This window comes from Dichomitus squalens (assembly GCF_000275845.1).
Source record: "Dichomitus squalens LYAD-421 SS1 unplaced genomic scaffold DICSQscaffold_5, whole genome shotgun sequence".
NCBI lineage: Eukaryota > Fungi > Basidiomycota > Agaricomycetes > Polyporales > Polyporaceae > Dichomitus > Dichomitus squalens.
Window position 1 is genome coordinate 159,083 of NW_006766887.1, and position 15,502 is coordinate 174,584.

At 62.6% G+C, this 15,502-nt stretch overlaps 4 protein-coding genes across 4 annotated transcripts; 3 read left to right on the forward strand and 1 right to left on the reverse strand.

Annotated features, from left to right (window-relative positions):
* DICSQDRAFT_144735 (uncharacterized protein) lies at nt 1–2,665 on the forward strand (the record flags this gene model as incomplete). The annotated part of the gene is made up of 2 exons (XM_007362777.1): nt 1–622; nt 681–2,665. 2 exons carry the CDS (start codon nt 1–3, stop codon nt 2,663–2,665), a joined length of 2,607 nt encoding a protein of 868 aa, XP_007362839.1.
* A 1,932-nt stretch (nt 2,666–4,597) lies between these two features.
* Nucleotides 4,598–7,503, forward strand: DICSQDRAFT_133732 (UBC-like protein). The gene is made up of 9 exons (XM_007362778.1): nt 4,598–4,691; nt 4,751–4,832; nt 4,887–4,900; nt 4,952–5,044; nt 5,097–5,171; nt 5,240–5,268; nt 5,348–5,492; nt 5,746–6,826; nt 6,918–7,503. Exons 1-8 carry the CDS (start codon nt 4,665–4,667, stop codon nt 6,061–6,063), a joined length of 783 nt encoding a protein of 260 aa, XP_007362840.1. The 5' UTR covers nt 4,598–4,664; the 3' UTR covers nt 6,064–6,826; nt 6,918–7,503.
* A 2,415-nt stretch (nt 7,504–9,918) lies between these two features.
* Nucleotides 9,919–12,204, forward strand: DICSQDRAFT_167196 (DNase I-like protein; the record flags this gene model as incomplete). The annotated part of the gene is made up of 5 exons (XM_007362779.1): nt 9,919–9,942; nt 9,998–10,029; nt 10,081–10,148; nt 10,195–10,833; nt 10,907–12,204. The coding sequence occupies 5 exons, from the start codon at nt 9,919–9,921 to the stop codon at nt 12,202–12,204; spliced, it is 2,061 nt and encodes a 686-aa protein (XP_007362841.1).
* Nucleotides 12,205–12,491: 287 nt separating this feature from the next.
* On the reverse strand, nt 12,492–14,488 carry DICSQDRAFT_53391 (C-terminal kinesin; the record flags this gene model as incomplete). The annotated part of the gene is made up of 7 exons (XM_007362780.1): nt 12,492–12,548; nt 12,606–12,725; nt 12,808–13,272; nt 13,326–13,439; nt 13,504–13,647; nt 13,703–13,846; nt 13,925–14,488. Coding segments are annotated over 7 exons (1,608 nt in total), but the record flags the coding sequence as incomplete, so codon positions are not given.
* Between the last annotated feature and the right edge of the window lie 1,014 nt (nt 14,489–15,502).

Genomic DNA, 15,502 nt, shown 5'->3' on the forward strand with positions numbered 1-15,502 from the left:
ATGCAACCCTCCCAGCTCGAGATTCAGCGCGAGGTCGAAGCTCTCCGTGACATCAGACGACGGTCCACTGCTCAAGGTGGTCCCGGCTCTCTCATCCTTGACCCCGATCTCCCCAGTGAGGCCTCCCAGGCTCAGGCCGCGTACTGGTCGCCCACAGACGACTCGAGCAGCAGCTCGCATGACAGCCATCTCGATGATAGCTCCGTCGAGGCGCATGACGATCCCTTCCATCTCTTCTGGGTTCCCGCTGGAGTTCATCCAGAACTCGCACCAAAGGAGTTTCGGGAATTTCTGAAGGAACATGCGCGATCCGACGGCACTTCTACGCCTGGCCCGGGACGCTCAAATTCAGTCGGGTCCACTAGCTCAGGGCTTGGGCGGAAGAGGTCGATGCTCAGTAGGCAGTACAAGCCTTCTGCCAATGACGGTGTAGGCGAACAGGAGGAAAAGGTCGTGCCCCTTCGGCGGAATCGGTCGAGCTATGTCAACGTTGTGCCGCAGTTGACTATCAGCGACCTCCAGAAGCTGGAGGAATTGGCGGAGGAGGCGTCCCAAAGCGATGATCCCACGAAGCTGCGAAGCGTGTTGAGGAGGAGCCTGAGCTTAAACATCGCCCCGTCCGGTATGTATACCGCACTTCATACTCGTGCTCTCGAGCCGTACCAATCATGTCGCTCTAGTGATCGACCAAATGGACGATCTCAGGGATCCTGGAGATGATGTCGATGCTCCCATAATCGTCCCCCCGCCTGGCCAGGTCCTGCGTCGGACTGCACGCACGAAAATTCGCAAAGCAGGGACGGGCGAAGGAGCACATCGCTTCACAGCCACACGACGGCGAAAATCTGTTGGACGTGCCGCTACCATGGAACCGCGCTCCTCTAGCGACTTATCGTCCAGTGACCATGGCGAGACTGAGACCATTCGTCGGGTACCTCGATCGACAGAAGATGTTCCGGAGGTCCCACCCCTCCCGCGACCAGAGTCGTACAGCGTGGAGTCCGCCATCTACGATGCCTATGCCCAGGAGGAGGCCGAGCATGTTATCGAGCCTCCCGTGATATCGAGGAGCCCGGATATTGTCACCAAGCTTGTGCCTGACTCACGTCCCTCTGTCGAAGAGCCTGAGCTGAAGCCAGAATTATCATCAAGCATCGTCGAACCCTTCATCCATCAGCCTCAACCCCAGCGAGCACTTGCGCCACCCTCTCCCGCGGATTCTCCTATCCCTCCGAGAACGCCCTCACCTTCTACGCCTGACCTGACGACCTCGCCGTCCACTTCCGACAGCACTCATCACGCAAGACCTCCTCTTCCTCATACCGTTAGCACACATCATCCGCCTTCACCGACGCCGTCTGAGAATCGACGCGAGAAGGACAAGAAAGGCCTGTTCGGAAAGTGGGGCAGCGACAAGAGCAGCAAGAAGCACAAGGAGAAGGCCGAGCGCGAGAAAGAGAAAGAGACAGGCTTCTTCGGTTCGCTTTTCGGCTCGAAAAAGAAGGCCGAGGAGTCGCAGCCCGTGAGCTCAGGCGCCGCCGGGCGTGAAACGGCAGTAGCACTTTTGGGGGCATCCAAGTCCTCGAAGAACTATGTTCCGCCTCCCTCACCTCAGCTTGGGTCGTACGCCCGATACCCCATCCACGTCGAGCGCGCCATATACCGCCTCAGTCACATCAAGCTTGCCAACCCACGGCGGCCTCTATACGAGCAGGTTCTCATCAGTAACCTGATGTTCTGGTATCTTGGTGTCATCAACAAGACCGGTCAGAACCAGGGACAGGGCCAGGGTCAGAACGCCAATGCACAGGGAGTGGCAGTCGTCCCCTCACCTGACAAGGAACGGGAGGAGCGGGAAGAGAGGGAACGGGCTGAGAAGGAGCGCGAGAAGCAGGAGCGGAAAGATGGCCAGCGGAAGGGCAGTCTCACCAAACCTGCACCGAACGGCTCCAGAAGAGCAGAAACGCCAGTGAGGGGCCCGCAATACGAGATGCAGCATCGTGCCATGGAACAAAGCTACGTCGCGTACGGCTCGTCATCCAACGGTAGCCCACCCCCAGTGCGGACATCATCGGCCCCCCCGCCACCGATGAATCTGCCTCATCGCTCCTCTCCTCAACAGTCGCAGTATTCCGTACAGCTTGTGCAGCCGCAACCCCGGCAGCCGACCCTGCCGGGTAGCTCGACGACCCAGTACTTCGAGATCGGCGAGTCATCGCCGGTCACTCCGCAACAATACCCGTTCGTCGTGACCGGTACGCCACACTTACCCCCAGGAGCTATGCCACCCGTCGCTGTCGAACAGACGTGGATTTCGCAGGGACAGAGCAGCATAGCGATGAGTCATGGAGGCTCGTCGCCCCCTCCAAGACAAGCGTCGCCGCCCACGTCTCCGTCGTCTCCAGGGCGTAGACCACGATCGCCCCCGCAGACAAACCGTTACGCACCTCAGCAGGAGAAGCAGGGGTACGGCCAGCCAGTCGGGTACAGGTCACCAGGACGGTCATTGTCTGCGACGGCTGCACCTTCCCCGGCGATGGCTCCGGTGAATGGGAAGGTGAAGAAGGTGATGAGTGCGCATGCAGTCCCTCCGAGGCAAGCGAGTGAGGACGAGGATATCCCGCTCGCGATGTGGCAACAGCAGCAACGGAGAAAGGACTATTGAATGCCTCCTTGCGTTGCCGCTACGAACTGCTCTCAAACGCACTGCGTACGTTTGTTGCTGTTTCTCGTGTTAACTTCGGTACTCATCTCCCCTGCCTCTCCCATTTCAGGTTATCTCCACCGTCGCAGCCGTCGCCGCTTTCTCTCGGACGCGTACCCATGGTCCCCGCATGTACTCTTCTCCCGTGTTGTGTTCGATCGCTTCGTTCTTTCCACATCTAGACTTCTCTCCGTGGGTAACAATGAGGCTCTCTTACGTACCCTCATCCGTACTTATCGAGTACCATACCTGGCTTACGCATCTCTGTTTTCCACCCAGCATCTACCACAATCGCGCTTCCGCATGCATAGTTCTGTGCCTTGTTTTCTTCGGACATCAGTATTCTCTCACATGTCACTTCGCTATTCCCACAATTGATGACTCTTGCACCTCCTCGTCGCCTCAGCCGCCACGCTCATCACTCGCACGCTCACCTACGCCATCCGAACCCTCAAGTCTTCTTCGTCACGATCACCCCTTCACGAGCTTCATGAGAACTATGCTTCCGTCTTCACTACCACTACCATCTTGACCGGTTGTATTTTACTTGTCTCCTTCGAGGACTGTTGGGATGCTGCTACATGTCCATTGACCATCGTACATTACAATATGCTGCCCTATGCAACCACATAGTGACTTTCTCCTGTTCTCCCATCCTCGGTCCCAAGCGGCGCCAGGTGGGGGGGGGGCGGACCTCCCCTGCTATTCGGACTCTTCATATTTAGTCTGATCACATACAACTCCTAGTCCAGTCAGAACTGTATCGGCAGAAAAAATAAAGCGATGGGCCCGTCGAAGTGCGGCGTAGCATTTGTATGTTAGGATCATCATCTCATACATCCCGTTCTCCTCTAAATATGTACGAAGTGGCGGGGCCTTTCAGGGTTATTTGAGCGGTTTGTACCATGGGTACATAGTAGCTGGGTTAACAATGCGGTATAAAAATGGAATACCCACAATTCTATTCCACGGCGTTGCGTGCCTATTGCAGGGACCGTTGTTCTCACCATCGATCGTCATCGATAGCTCAAGGGCGACAATGTTCGTCGAAGGCTTGGCCCCAAAGGAAAGCCCTTGTGAGACCGGCAGGCGCCGTGAGTTGGACGATGGCCAAGCTTAAAGCTTGAAGCGACGGAGCACACTCCGAGCGCGCGAAGCTGGCAACGATGTAGGACGTCGCGAGCTCCCGACTCAGCTCGACTCTGAGCAGCTGTACAACATCTTTCGAGGCTGTCTGGGGTTAACAAGGAGGTCTAGACAAGAGACCGGACTTAAGTGGATATGACACCGCGAGCGCAGATGCAAACAAGCCCCCGAAGCGGCCGGTGTTCAAAATAGAGAGCTCATGCATCGTGGACAACAATTGATGAAGCTTCAATGGGTCCGAGGGCAGAGAGGACCGCGGACAGGAAGCCAGATACCGGGGTTTTCTTAATCTGCAGAGCGGGTTTCCCAGGACCCATGGACAAAGTGGTGCGGCCTACGACAGGGAATTTGACCGGCTACCAATGCGGATCCAGAGCTGCAGCCTCAGTTGACGGATGGGCAGGACTGAGAACGCGATAAAGTCACAGTACTGACACCTACGTACGGACGGGCAAGCTCGCGGTCGTGCTACGACCGACTCCATCCGGATAATCAAGGCAGATAACAGACGGCGTCTTGAGGTTAATTCGTTCCCAGAGCCACAACAGATGAGTACCGGCTTTCCAGTCAAAGGCCGCTCTGGTGGAAACCAAGATGGTAATGTGTGAGTAAAGTGCAGGGCCGATCGTGAATGGGAAGGGAGTATTGCACGCTCAGGCAGAACTGCAACCAGGAGCAGGCCACAGCCGACCGCCCATATGTATATAAGGCCACGTGAACCACATGGATCGCTCACCACTGCCATCGACCCCTTCACACAACACCACCACCGTCGTCCCGCCTCTATCCCCGTCTACTGCATATATTGTTAACCATGGCTTCCAAGGCAGCTTACAAGCGGGTGCGTTGGACCTCTCTGGCAGACTTGCTTGCCTGGATAGTCGCTGATGGCCCCCTCAGCTCAGTAAGGAGTATGTCGCTATGCAGAAGGAGCCTCCTCCGTTCGTCTGGGCTGCGCCTGATGAGAAGAACATCTTAACCTGTGAGTACTACTCCGAGTACACTCCTTTACGTACGCTGAGACCGGCCGCCGCAGGGAATTACATCATTGTACGTCCGCGAGTTTCTTGTGAAACACTGTATCGTGCTGAACTACTGTAGCGAGGACCTCCGGACTCCCCTTTTGCTGGTGGCGAGTATCATGGCGTCTTGCTGTTTCCATCGGAATACCCATTTAAGCCTCCAGGGATCAAGGTGCGCCCTCATTGCGATCCACGTTCCTGCACGTTTCCAATCTACCGCCTAGATGATAACGCCCTCGGGCCGCTTCCAACCAGACAAGAAGATCTGTTTCTCAATGTCTGATTTCCATCCTGGCTCGGTGAGACCCATCACACCATGTCCCGTTCCTTCCATTTGAGTCTGCTCACATCCTCTTCCGGTCCATAGTGGAATCCCGCATGGAGCGTAGCGACAATGTCAGTTCCGCCTCCGTGTGCCGCCCGCATAGTTTCTTTTCACACGCTGACTCATGCTTCGGCGTTTTCGATCGAACAGATTGACGGGCTTGTTGTCGTTCATGCTCTCAGATGAGATGACCACAGGCTCTGTGACGTCCACCGACGCCGAGAAGCGCGCTTACGCCGCACGCAGTCACTCCTGGAATCTGCAACAGAAGCGGTTCAAAGAAGCATTCCCAGAAGTAAGCTTCCTGACCCTCATCCGTTCATCTGTTTCTCCCTGTTTCTACCGTATCGCGACGCCAAAGGACCTGATCTCGATGAGATCAAGGTTGATAGCGTCGATGCGGATGCGAACAGGCCTCCACTCGTCGTACGACCATGTCCTACGACGATGGAGTTGCTTCTGCAATGGGCTATGGTCTCACTTGCTTGATGATGCTCACGCCTTTCGTATCGTGTCACGCCGACCGCTAACATCTGTTTCCCCTGTAGTACTGCACACCAGCCGTACGCGATCTTCCCAACATGGCACAGAAGGAACGCGGTGTATCCCCAGCACCAGCGACCACCTCCTCCCCTTCTCCCGCACCCCCCGCCCAAACGCCATCGCAAGCACCACCAGCGCAGCCGGCTGCCGCCGCAACGAGCGAGAAGGCGGTGAGTCGATCACCAAATGGGATTAACTCCCCAGGTGACCACGCTGCGCAAGGATGGGCAGCTGGACTAAGACAAGTGATCTGGGAAAAGTGGCGGTGGGGCGTGATACTCGCGCTCGCTCTCGTAGTCTCTCGCATGTCTTCCAGCAACTGACGACGGCAGCCCCCACGCCCCGTCATCGTGTTCGGGATGGATCGCGTGATCCTGATCGTCGACGTTCAACTTTGCGGCGAGATGAGGGTCGTGTGGCGTCATTGCTGGCCGTTGACTCGCGGCGGGTGGCGTCGAACGGCGGTGCAAGCAATGTGTCCTTTCTTTACCCCCTCTTCCCCTCTACCGCCCTTCCATTCATTCCATCTATGTCGAATAGCATCGTATCATATCAATGGACCGCGCATGACTTGTTGGAATACCTTTTCCCTGGAATCTCTGAATACGTACCCTCCTTGGTTTCCTCCCTTATCCTGGTTACGCTTCTGGTCCTCGAGCCCCTCCACTCGTTCCCTCTATTTCACAGTAATAACAAATGTGTACGCTAGACTGTCCGGAATGCACGTTCGGATTACCTATCAGCTTGTCAACTGTGCTCTCATGTTGCACAGAGAGACGCCGTGGCTTCTGTCGGCCGTCATTCAGTAGAAGCTCGGGCTGCGGCCCCAACAGCATGCATCCGACATGTTGGATGAAAGTGTGTTGTGCGTTGTAAGAACCCAGAGGGCGTTATGCTGCATCAAGATTACGAAAGGATAGATGAGTCCCAACCAAGCACAGCAAACGACAGCATCGCACAACCGGTCAGAAGAATCACGCAGCCCCCGGTAAATCAACTGGAGAACGGGCCTGGGATCAGGGCAGCCGGCTGAATCGCATTTGGTGCGAGACGGCGACGAGCGGCCACATCGAGCCCGCAGCGGTCCTGTGCGAAACCAGCCCGCGGTCAGTCAAAGAGAACAAGTCCATCTCTGCAGTCGCAGCAGCGATCGCAGAGCGGGAGGGCACACACTCACGGATCCGCGTCTCGATCGACATCATCCCCGTCTTCCGCGCCACCGCCGCCGCCGCCGCCGCCGCCGTCCAGTGCGTCGCGCCGCCTGAGCACGAAGCGCTGCTCGCACGACCACCGCGACGGCTCCTGCGCGCGCGCGCTTCCCTTTCCCTTGCCCTCCTCGTTCGCCCCATCCCCCGCATCCGCCCCCGCCCCCGCATCCGCATCCGCGTCCTCGCTCCCGTCCCCGCGCGCGCCAGCGAAGAAAACCTGCACGGCATAGCACACGAGCAGCACGTCCCCGGCGGGCGAGCCGGGCACGCACGCGACGTCCCACACGAGCTCGTGCGCGCTGCTCGCGCGCGGCCAGCAGCACAGCGTGAAGTCGCGCGGGAGCGCGAGCAGCGCGCCGAGGACCGCCGCGCGCCCGCGCGACGGGCGCGGGGGCGGCGCGGGGCCGACGCTGTTCCCTGCGTGCGTGGGGGCCTGCGGCTGGAAGGAGAAGAGCGCGCAGGGCGCGTAGGCGCGCGCGAGCGCGGCGCGGTCGGCCGTGAAGAGGCGGACGTACCTGTGGAGTGAAGCGGACTGGACGCGTCAGCGGGCGGACGCGGACGGGTGAGAGGGGGGGGGAGGGGCGGACCGTTCGATGAAGACGAGCGCGGCGTCCTCGGCGGCGTACTGGGCGGCGTTTGTGGGGAGCACACGAGCGGGCGGGGGCAGGCCGGACAGCGCGGGTATGGGCGCGAGCTCGGCATCCGCGTCGACGTCGGGCGGACGCGAGGGGGGGAGCGGGGACGGGCCGGCGACAGCAGCAGACGGGGACGTCGTGCTCGCCGCGCTCTGCCCCTCCTGCGCGAGACGTCGCGCGCCTGGCTGCGACTCGGCCGCCGCCGTCGGACGTGCGGGTGGGGGTAACCCACGGGAGGGTGCCGCAGGGAGCGCGTACTCGGCGAGGGGGCGGTGGATGTCCGGGTGCGACCCTGGGGCCTCTCCACCGGGATGCGGCTGCCCGACCACGCCCTCGCCAGCGCGCGGGTCCAGAGACGGGGGCTTGTTCTGCGGCTGCAGCTCGTCGCGCGCACCGGGCGCAGGCTGCGCGGCCGCGGACGCTTGCGAGGGACCGCCGTTCGCGCCCGTACCTGTGGGCAGGTGAGGCGTCGGGGCGGGCGGAGAGGCCAGTGCCTTCCGCTTCCTCTTCGGCTTGTTCGCAGGCTGCTCGACGATGATGAATCGCGCATGCGCCGTCTGCTGGGCGGGCCCGTCGCTGGCGTTTGGGCCACCGGTCGCGACCGATGTCGACGCGCCGGGTTCGCTCGCCGGGAAAAGCGGAGGCGGAGGCGGGCGCAGCGTGTCCGCACACACAGGCGCAGGGCTCTTCCTGTCCCCATCACCGCAACGGACCGCAGAAGGAACACGAACCGAAAAGAGAAAACGAAGACGCAAGCGGCGATCAGCTCTCCCCTCGGACACGACAAAGAGGAGCAGAGAAGAGACGGGCGCGCGGGCAGCTACGTACCAGTCGACGACCATCCCGTCCTCGCGCGTGAACACGCGTATAGGTTGCAGGCCGAGCGCGCGCAGCCGGCTCACCTCCGCGACGGCGAGGCGCTGGCGGGCAGCCTGGAAGTCCGGCCGCCCGGCGCGGCATTCGGGGGGGAGGGGCGCGATGCGGACGCAGCCCTCGGAGACGAGGTGCGGTGCGGGGGGTGCGGTGAGCGGGGGCGTGGGGCTGCGTTCGGGCTTGATGGGCATCTGTGCTGGGCCTGAGCTTGAGCCTGGGTCTGGGGGAGGGGGAGGGCTGGCGTGAGCGGAGAGCGGGGAGGGCAGGCCTGTGGTCGAGGGGCGTTCTTGAGGGCCGGGAGAGGCGGGAGAGGTAGATAACGGGGGGGCATCGCGTGCTGCGGTGGCTGGCGGCCCCGGGGCTGCTTCTGCGTCCGCCGTTGCTGCTGCAGCTGGGGGGTCGAGCCGGGGGATGTCGATGAGGGGTGCATGGCCGAGGTCGGCGAGCAAGAGCGCTGACGCGGACGCAAGGGACGTCGAAGGGCCTGCGGTCGAGACGGGAGGTGCGGGACCGCTGTCCTGACTACGGCGGGGGGCTTGCAAGGTGCTGCTTGAGGATTCGTCCCGCATGAGAGCTGGGTGCGCGAGGGGTGCGCGGGGAGCGCTGGGACGCGAATGCGGATGGGCGACTTTGCGCCTCTTAGGAGGGGGCCACAGAGTCGGCTTGGGTCTCTTTGGTCCGGAGGGCGCAGGATAGGGCGGAGGCGGATGAACGGTGGATGGGCTGCTGTATGCCGTTGAGGACGGCGGGCGCTCCGTCTTGAAGCCAGGCTTGTTGCCAGAATCAACGGAAGGAAGGGAGAGGAAAGGGTCCTGGGTCCGCACGGACGTGTCTTGACCGGCAGATATGGAGTCGGGTGCACCACCGGAGGTAGAGGACCATCGCGACATGTCCTCCTGTGCCCACGGCGCGCCCGGTGGCCCACTGGCATTCTGCGGAGGGCCGCCTGCTCTGCCACGGTGTGCGGCCCACGAGTTTCGAGGTGGAGGAAGGGAGGATGTGACCACGGGCGGGGCTGGGACATTGCGCTTGCGGAGGAGCTCATTTGGTTGAGCGTCCTCTTGAGGTGTTGGTTGGCCGGATGACGGGCGGTGAGGCCGGTGAGGTTTGGCGGAAGGTCTCCCGCGGCGAACTTGCTCCGAGTCGGAGGAGGCTAGTAGGCGCAAGTTGAAGGACATGCCTCGCAGGTGATCTCGGTGTCTGACTCGGTCGCCGGCTGAGGAGGGCGGGCGTAGGCCGGTAGCTCAGCTCAACTCCCATCGCGAGCCAGCAAACAAGCGTACATACTCAGTCCTCTCGAGCAAGTTTACCTTGAGCTCGAGCTCGGCTCGATATCAGTCGTGACGTCACGCCTCTCCTGGGACGTGACCAGCTGTCACCCTGTTGATCCCGCCGCGCCGCCACCAACGTCGACGCGTCTATTCCGAATGTGCACGCCGTATCCTAGTAGCTCGTCCTATAGATGCGCATCTTGTCTTGGAATATCGTACGCACACACACACATGTACTCCTTCTACTACGCTATACTCATCACATCATAGAATGGCATCAGGACGCTGCCCAAATACCATCCGTAAGTACCGTCCCAGCCAGCATGACGTCGCTCAACGTCGTACTCTGTCAGGTGGAACACCTTCAAGACATGCGAGGGTATTCTTGACGAGATCAATGCCGACATCATATGCTTCCAAGGTAGTCTCTCGCAATCCCCTTTTGCTTCCCCTAACGTATCCAACAGAGATGAAGTCCTCGCGGGCCAATCTGCCCCGAGACGTTGCCCTCCCAGGTCCATACCATTCCTTCTTTTCCTTCCCAACAAGCAAGGGCGGCTACAGCGGCGTCGCCGTCTACGTCGACTCCCGCAAGCTCACCCCCCTCAAGGCGGAAGAAGGCCTCTCGGGCAAGCTCCAGCCCAACCCCCCTCTCTCCGCCGACGAGCGCATCTCTCCGTCCTACCCCTCCCCGCACGACGTCGACCTCTACGCAGACGAAGAGGGCGCCGTGCCCGCCTCATTCGACGCGCTCGACAGCGAGGGCCGCGCGCTCGTGCTCGACTTCGGGCTCTTCGTGCTCGTCAACGTCTACTGCCCCGCCGAGACCTCCGACGAGCGCCTCCCGTTCAAGATGAACTTTCACCTGCTGCTGCAGGAGCGCGTCCGGCGGCTCGTCGAGGACGAGCGACGCGAGGTCGTCGTCCTCGGGGACATCAACGTGTGCGCCGCGCCCATCGACCACTGCGACGGCCACCTGCCGAGCACCGTCGCCGCGTTCTACGACCACCCTGCGCGCGCGTGGTTCCGCAGGTGGATTGGGCCCGACGGCCCGCTGACGGACGTCATACGGCAGTGCCACCCCGACCGCAAGGGGCTCTTCACGTGTAGGTGGCCCGATTCGGTTCTGCGCCTGCTGCCGCCTGCTCATGAACGACTTGCGCCCTGCGCGCTGCCCAGGCTGGGACACGCGCACACAGGCGCGGGAGACGAACTACGGCGCGCGCATCGACTACGTGCTCGTCACCCGGGGCCTCCTCCCGTGGATCGCCGCCGGGGACATCCAGCCCGCGCTCAGGGGCTCCGACCACTGCCCCGTGTACGTCGACCTGCGCGACGAGATCACGCTCGCGTCGGGGGAGACGATCGCGCTGCGCGACGCGATGAAGCAGACGCCGGGCCTGCGGGACCCGCCGCGGACGGCGGCGAGGTATTGGGACGAGTTCGCGGGCAGGCAGATGGTGCTCTCCGCCTTCTTTGGTAAAGGCGCCGCGGCGAAGACGAAGACGAAGACAGAAACGGACGGGGACACTGCGCGCTCTGCGTCCCCGGCCCCGACTCCTGCTGCCCAGGGTTCCAGCACGTCCGCGGCGGCCGCTACCTCAACCGCAACCTCAACCCCTACCCCAAGCGCGGCCTCCCTCGACGCCGAGCCCGATCATACGCCCCTGGCCGATCCGCCCGCGAAGAAACTGAAGCCGGCACAAGCTCGCCCGCCTTCGCAGCCGACGACGACCACGCACAAACGCAAGGCGTCCGACAACCCGCCCGCGTCCAAGAAGCGCAAGGCAGCCCCCGCCAAGCGCCAGCCGAGCATCGCGGCCTTCTTCTCGAAGTCCTCCCCGTCCCCGTCCACACCGGCTGCCGCGTCGACTCGACGGCCGCCAGAGGTCATAGACGTCGACGGCGAGGACGAGGACGAGGACGAGGACGAGGACGAGGACGAGGACGATGCTGGCTCCTCCACACTACCCCCCTCCGGTCCACCCGTGCCCAGCTCGTCCCAACCCCCCGCCGACGCGGACCGGGACCAGATCGACGCCGACCACCGCCTGGCCCTCGCGCTCGCCGCGGCCGAAGCCGAAACCCCGCCCGACGACCCCCGCCCCCCGTGCCAGCCGTCGCCCGCGTCCTCCCAGCCCCCCTCGCGCAACGACAACGACAACAGCAGCAGCAACACCGAGAAAGACAAAGCCGCCGCGTGGTCCTCGCTCTTCGCGCCCGTCCGGCCCCCCCGCTGCACGGTGCACGACGAGCCCGCGCGGCTGTACACGGTGAACAAGCCCGGCCCGAATAGGGGCAAGACGTTCTACCTGTGCGCGCGCCCCGTCGGGCCCGGGTACGACAAGGGCCGGGGCGAGCGGCTGCGGGAGGAGGTCGACCACCGGTACCGGTGCAACTACTTCAAGTGGGCGAGCGAGGCGCGGAGGGAGGCGATCAGGGAGCGGGAGGCGCAGGCGAGGGCGCAGGGGTCTTAGCGCATGGAAGACGGGGTTGTGCGTGACCTCCGATGATGCATAGTTTCTAGGATCTTGGAGTTTTCGAGTTTCGCTTTGCTTTGCTTTCGTGCACGCTGTAATCGTACTGTAGCTCGCCTGCCCGCCTCGTGCGGGCGGGTATAATCTGCTTGTATACAACTAGAACTCGGACGGAAAGGTACAGGAAACAAAGGCAGTCCGATAGGTGTGAACGGTAGGAAAGCAAGATGCGCGGAGACGATGAGAGACACGAGGGAAGATAGAACCGATGCTCAGACCGAATAAAGTTATGCTGCGTGCTTCGCGGACTGCTTCTTTGCCGTGCCGATGGAGGTGTTGTTGACCTGCCAGAAGTCATGTTTAGCATGGAACAAGAAAATGCAACCGAGAGATGCACAAACCTTGGTCGCGAAGCGCAGTGAGCACAGAGATTCGTTGAGGTGCGTCGCGAGCGGCGAGAGGTTGAGGAACATGAGCGTCTTCGAGTTCCCGCTGAGCGAGTTTTGCAGCAGGTACGTGAGCTACCAGAACCGCCGTCAGCCGCCCCGCCCCTAACATACCCGTCCCCCACGCGCAGAACAAAAACCCCGCGCGCATACGCACCTTCGAGTTCCGGTACGGGATGTGCTTGTCGCCCCTGCCCTCGCCCTTCTCGCCGAGCGCGGCGATGACGTCCCCGAGCGCGCTCAGGCTCTTGTTGATGCTCTGCGTCTCGCGCAGGCGCTCCCTGTCGCCGCCCGCGCCGCTCTTCTCGAGCCGCTCGCTGCCCGCGAGGTCGACGAGGTTCAGGCTGCCCTCGCAGCTCTCGCCCGTGAGCGCGTTCTCGCCGCGGATGCGGAGCGTGAACACCGAGTGCGAGCGCGACGAGCGCTCGTTCATGAGCGTCGCCGCGACCGTGCGCCGGCCCTGCGCGAGCGCGAGGAGCGTGCGCACCTGCGTGGGCGAGGAGAGCGGGACGACGTTCGCGTCGGTGACGGTCGTGCGGCCCGTCTTCGGGTCGTGCTTGATGTCGTGCTTCTTCTTGTCGAACTCGCCCTTGCCGAGGAGGTCGTTGATCGTCTCGTTGTACTGCGTGCGCTCGAGTCAGGTGGGCGCTGCGGGAAGGAGGAGAGAGTGCGTACGATCTCGAGGAACTGGCCTTCCATCTTGTACTGCCAGCCCTTGCTCTTGAGCTCGTCCGCGACGCGGAAGACCTGCTCGACTGCGCGGGGGATCATCCCCGCGGTCGTGTCCGTCTGCGTACACGTCAGCGGTCGCGCATATACGCGCGTGGGTCCTAGGAGGGGGACAAGGACGTACCGGACCGCCCTCCATGGTGAACGACTTGCCGGACCCAGTCTGGCCGTACGCGAACACGCAGACGTTGTAGCCGTCGGTACAGCTCTGCGCAAGCTGCGAGATCTCCTCGAAGACCTCGGCCTGCGTCGCGTGCGGCTCGAAGACCTGCCAAGCCGCGTCAGCACACGCACAGACACGCAGGGATCGCACGGCGCCGCACCCTATCGAAGCTGAACTGCCACTCCTCTTTGCGCTCCTGCCCGGTAGCGCTCTCGCTCGACGCGCTCACCACGATCTCCTTGTGGTCGAGCCTGTCCGGGTATGCGAGCTGCGCCATCGCCTCCTCGCGCAGCCTCGCCTCCCGCTCCGGGTCCGGGCTCGCATTCCCGTCCGCAATCTCCCCGACGGACGACATACTCGATATCAGCGCCCCGCCGCCCACCAGCGGGAGGATGTCCGACCTCAGGATCGGCCTCACGCGACAGAACACGCGGATGTTCCCCTTGAGCTCCTGCACCATATTGTGCAGCTTCCGCCGTACGCTCTCGCCCTCGCGCGCCTCGCGCTCGAGCTCCTCGCACCGCTTGAGCGCGCGCTCGAGCTGCAGCGCGAGGTCCGCCCTGCTCCCCACCGTACGCTCGTACTCGGCCTGCACCGCGCTCTTCTCAGCCTGCATCGCGCCGATCTGCGCCGTGAGGCTGAGCTGCGCGGTCGCCTGCTGCGCGACGGTCGCCTTGAGCGCCCGGACCGTCTCGCGCTCGCGGTCGAGGTCGCCCTGGCACACGCGCAGGTCCTCGGCGGCCTCGCGCAGCTCGCGGTCCTTGCGGCGGAGGTCCGCCTGAAGGTCAGCGATCTCGCGCTCGTGGCGCTGGCGGAGGGCGGAGAGCTCGTCCGAGGCGAGGAAGAGCTCCTTGCGCTGGGCGAGCTCCTGCGACTTGGCGGCGGTGAGCTCGCGCGAGAGGGCCTCGTGCGAGGCCTGGAGGTCGGAGCGCTTGGCGCGCTCCTGGGCGAGCTCGGCGTCGAGGCGGGCGGCGTCGGCTGCGCGCGCGGCTTCGATGTTGGAGATTTGGGACTGGAGGGACTGGAAGCGGTCGTCGGTGGAGGCGGTCGAGGTGGTGTTCGTGCGTGATCTGGAGGGAAGGGGACAGTTGTGAGCTCTTGATGACGTGAGGTATGGGCCGTTGCGGGACGGTATCGCGTGCGCTGGTCGCTGTCTACCGAGCCACTCGTCGTGCACGATGCCCACCTACATGCACATGTCTTGGTAACACAACGAGGCCAAGCATATGCACGCGCCTCGATCTTCCATCCCCCACCACCTAACCACCGCACACGCAGAGACAATGAACACTCACGTAGTTCTTGAGGCAGGCCTTGCAGGAGGCCTTATGGGCGCGGTCTTGGGTGGTGCGCTCGTCGCCCGCGTCGTCCGTCTTGCGGCGGCAGTAGTCGAGGTCGATAACGCCGGTGCCCTAGGCTTCGTGAGCGGCGGGGGCCCCTTGCCCAGCCGATTCATCGTGTTTCCATTCGGGAGGGCCTTGACGGGGCGTAGCGGCTGGCTGGCGTCGCCTTCTGCTATGGCGGCGAGCTTGCGGGGTTGGTGGTCGACGCCGATGTTCTCTTGTGCCTTGCGCTTGAGGGTGTTGGTCGTTGAGGAGGGGCCCGGTCTGGAGGCCATGGTGGGTGCAGACGTTGAGGTCTATGCACGCTATACTCGGGCAGGACGGAAAACGATGGTATTGGGCGCGCGCTACGGAAGCTGCGCGGGACCACCGAGTCCGTGTCGCCACCGCTCTCTCGCGCGACCGGTGGGCCGAGCTCAAGCCGGCGGAAGGCGAATGTACCTGATACATGAGACGTAGCTAAGCGAGACCAAAAATGGGGCAGCGGAAGGGTGGGTGCAAAAACGAAAGCTCGAGGAGCGCGAGCTCCCGAAGGGCGAGGGGACGAGGATCCTGGGCTGCGAGCCCTTAACCTATATACTACTAGAGACAAAGCAGATGTAAAGCGGCGAGGGGGT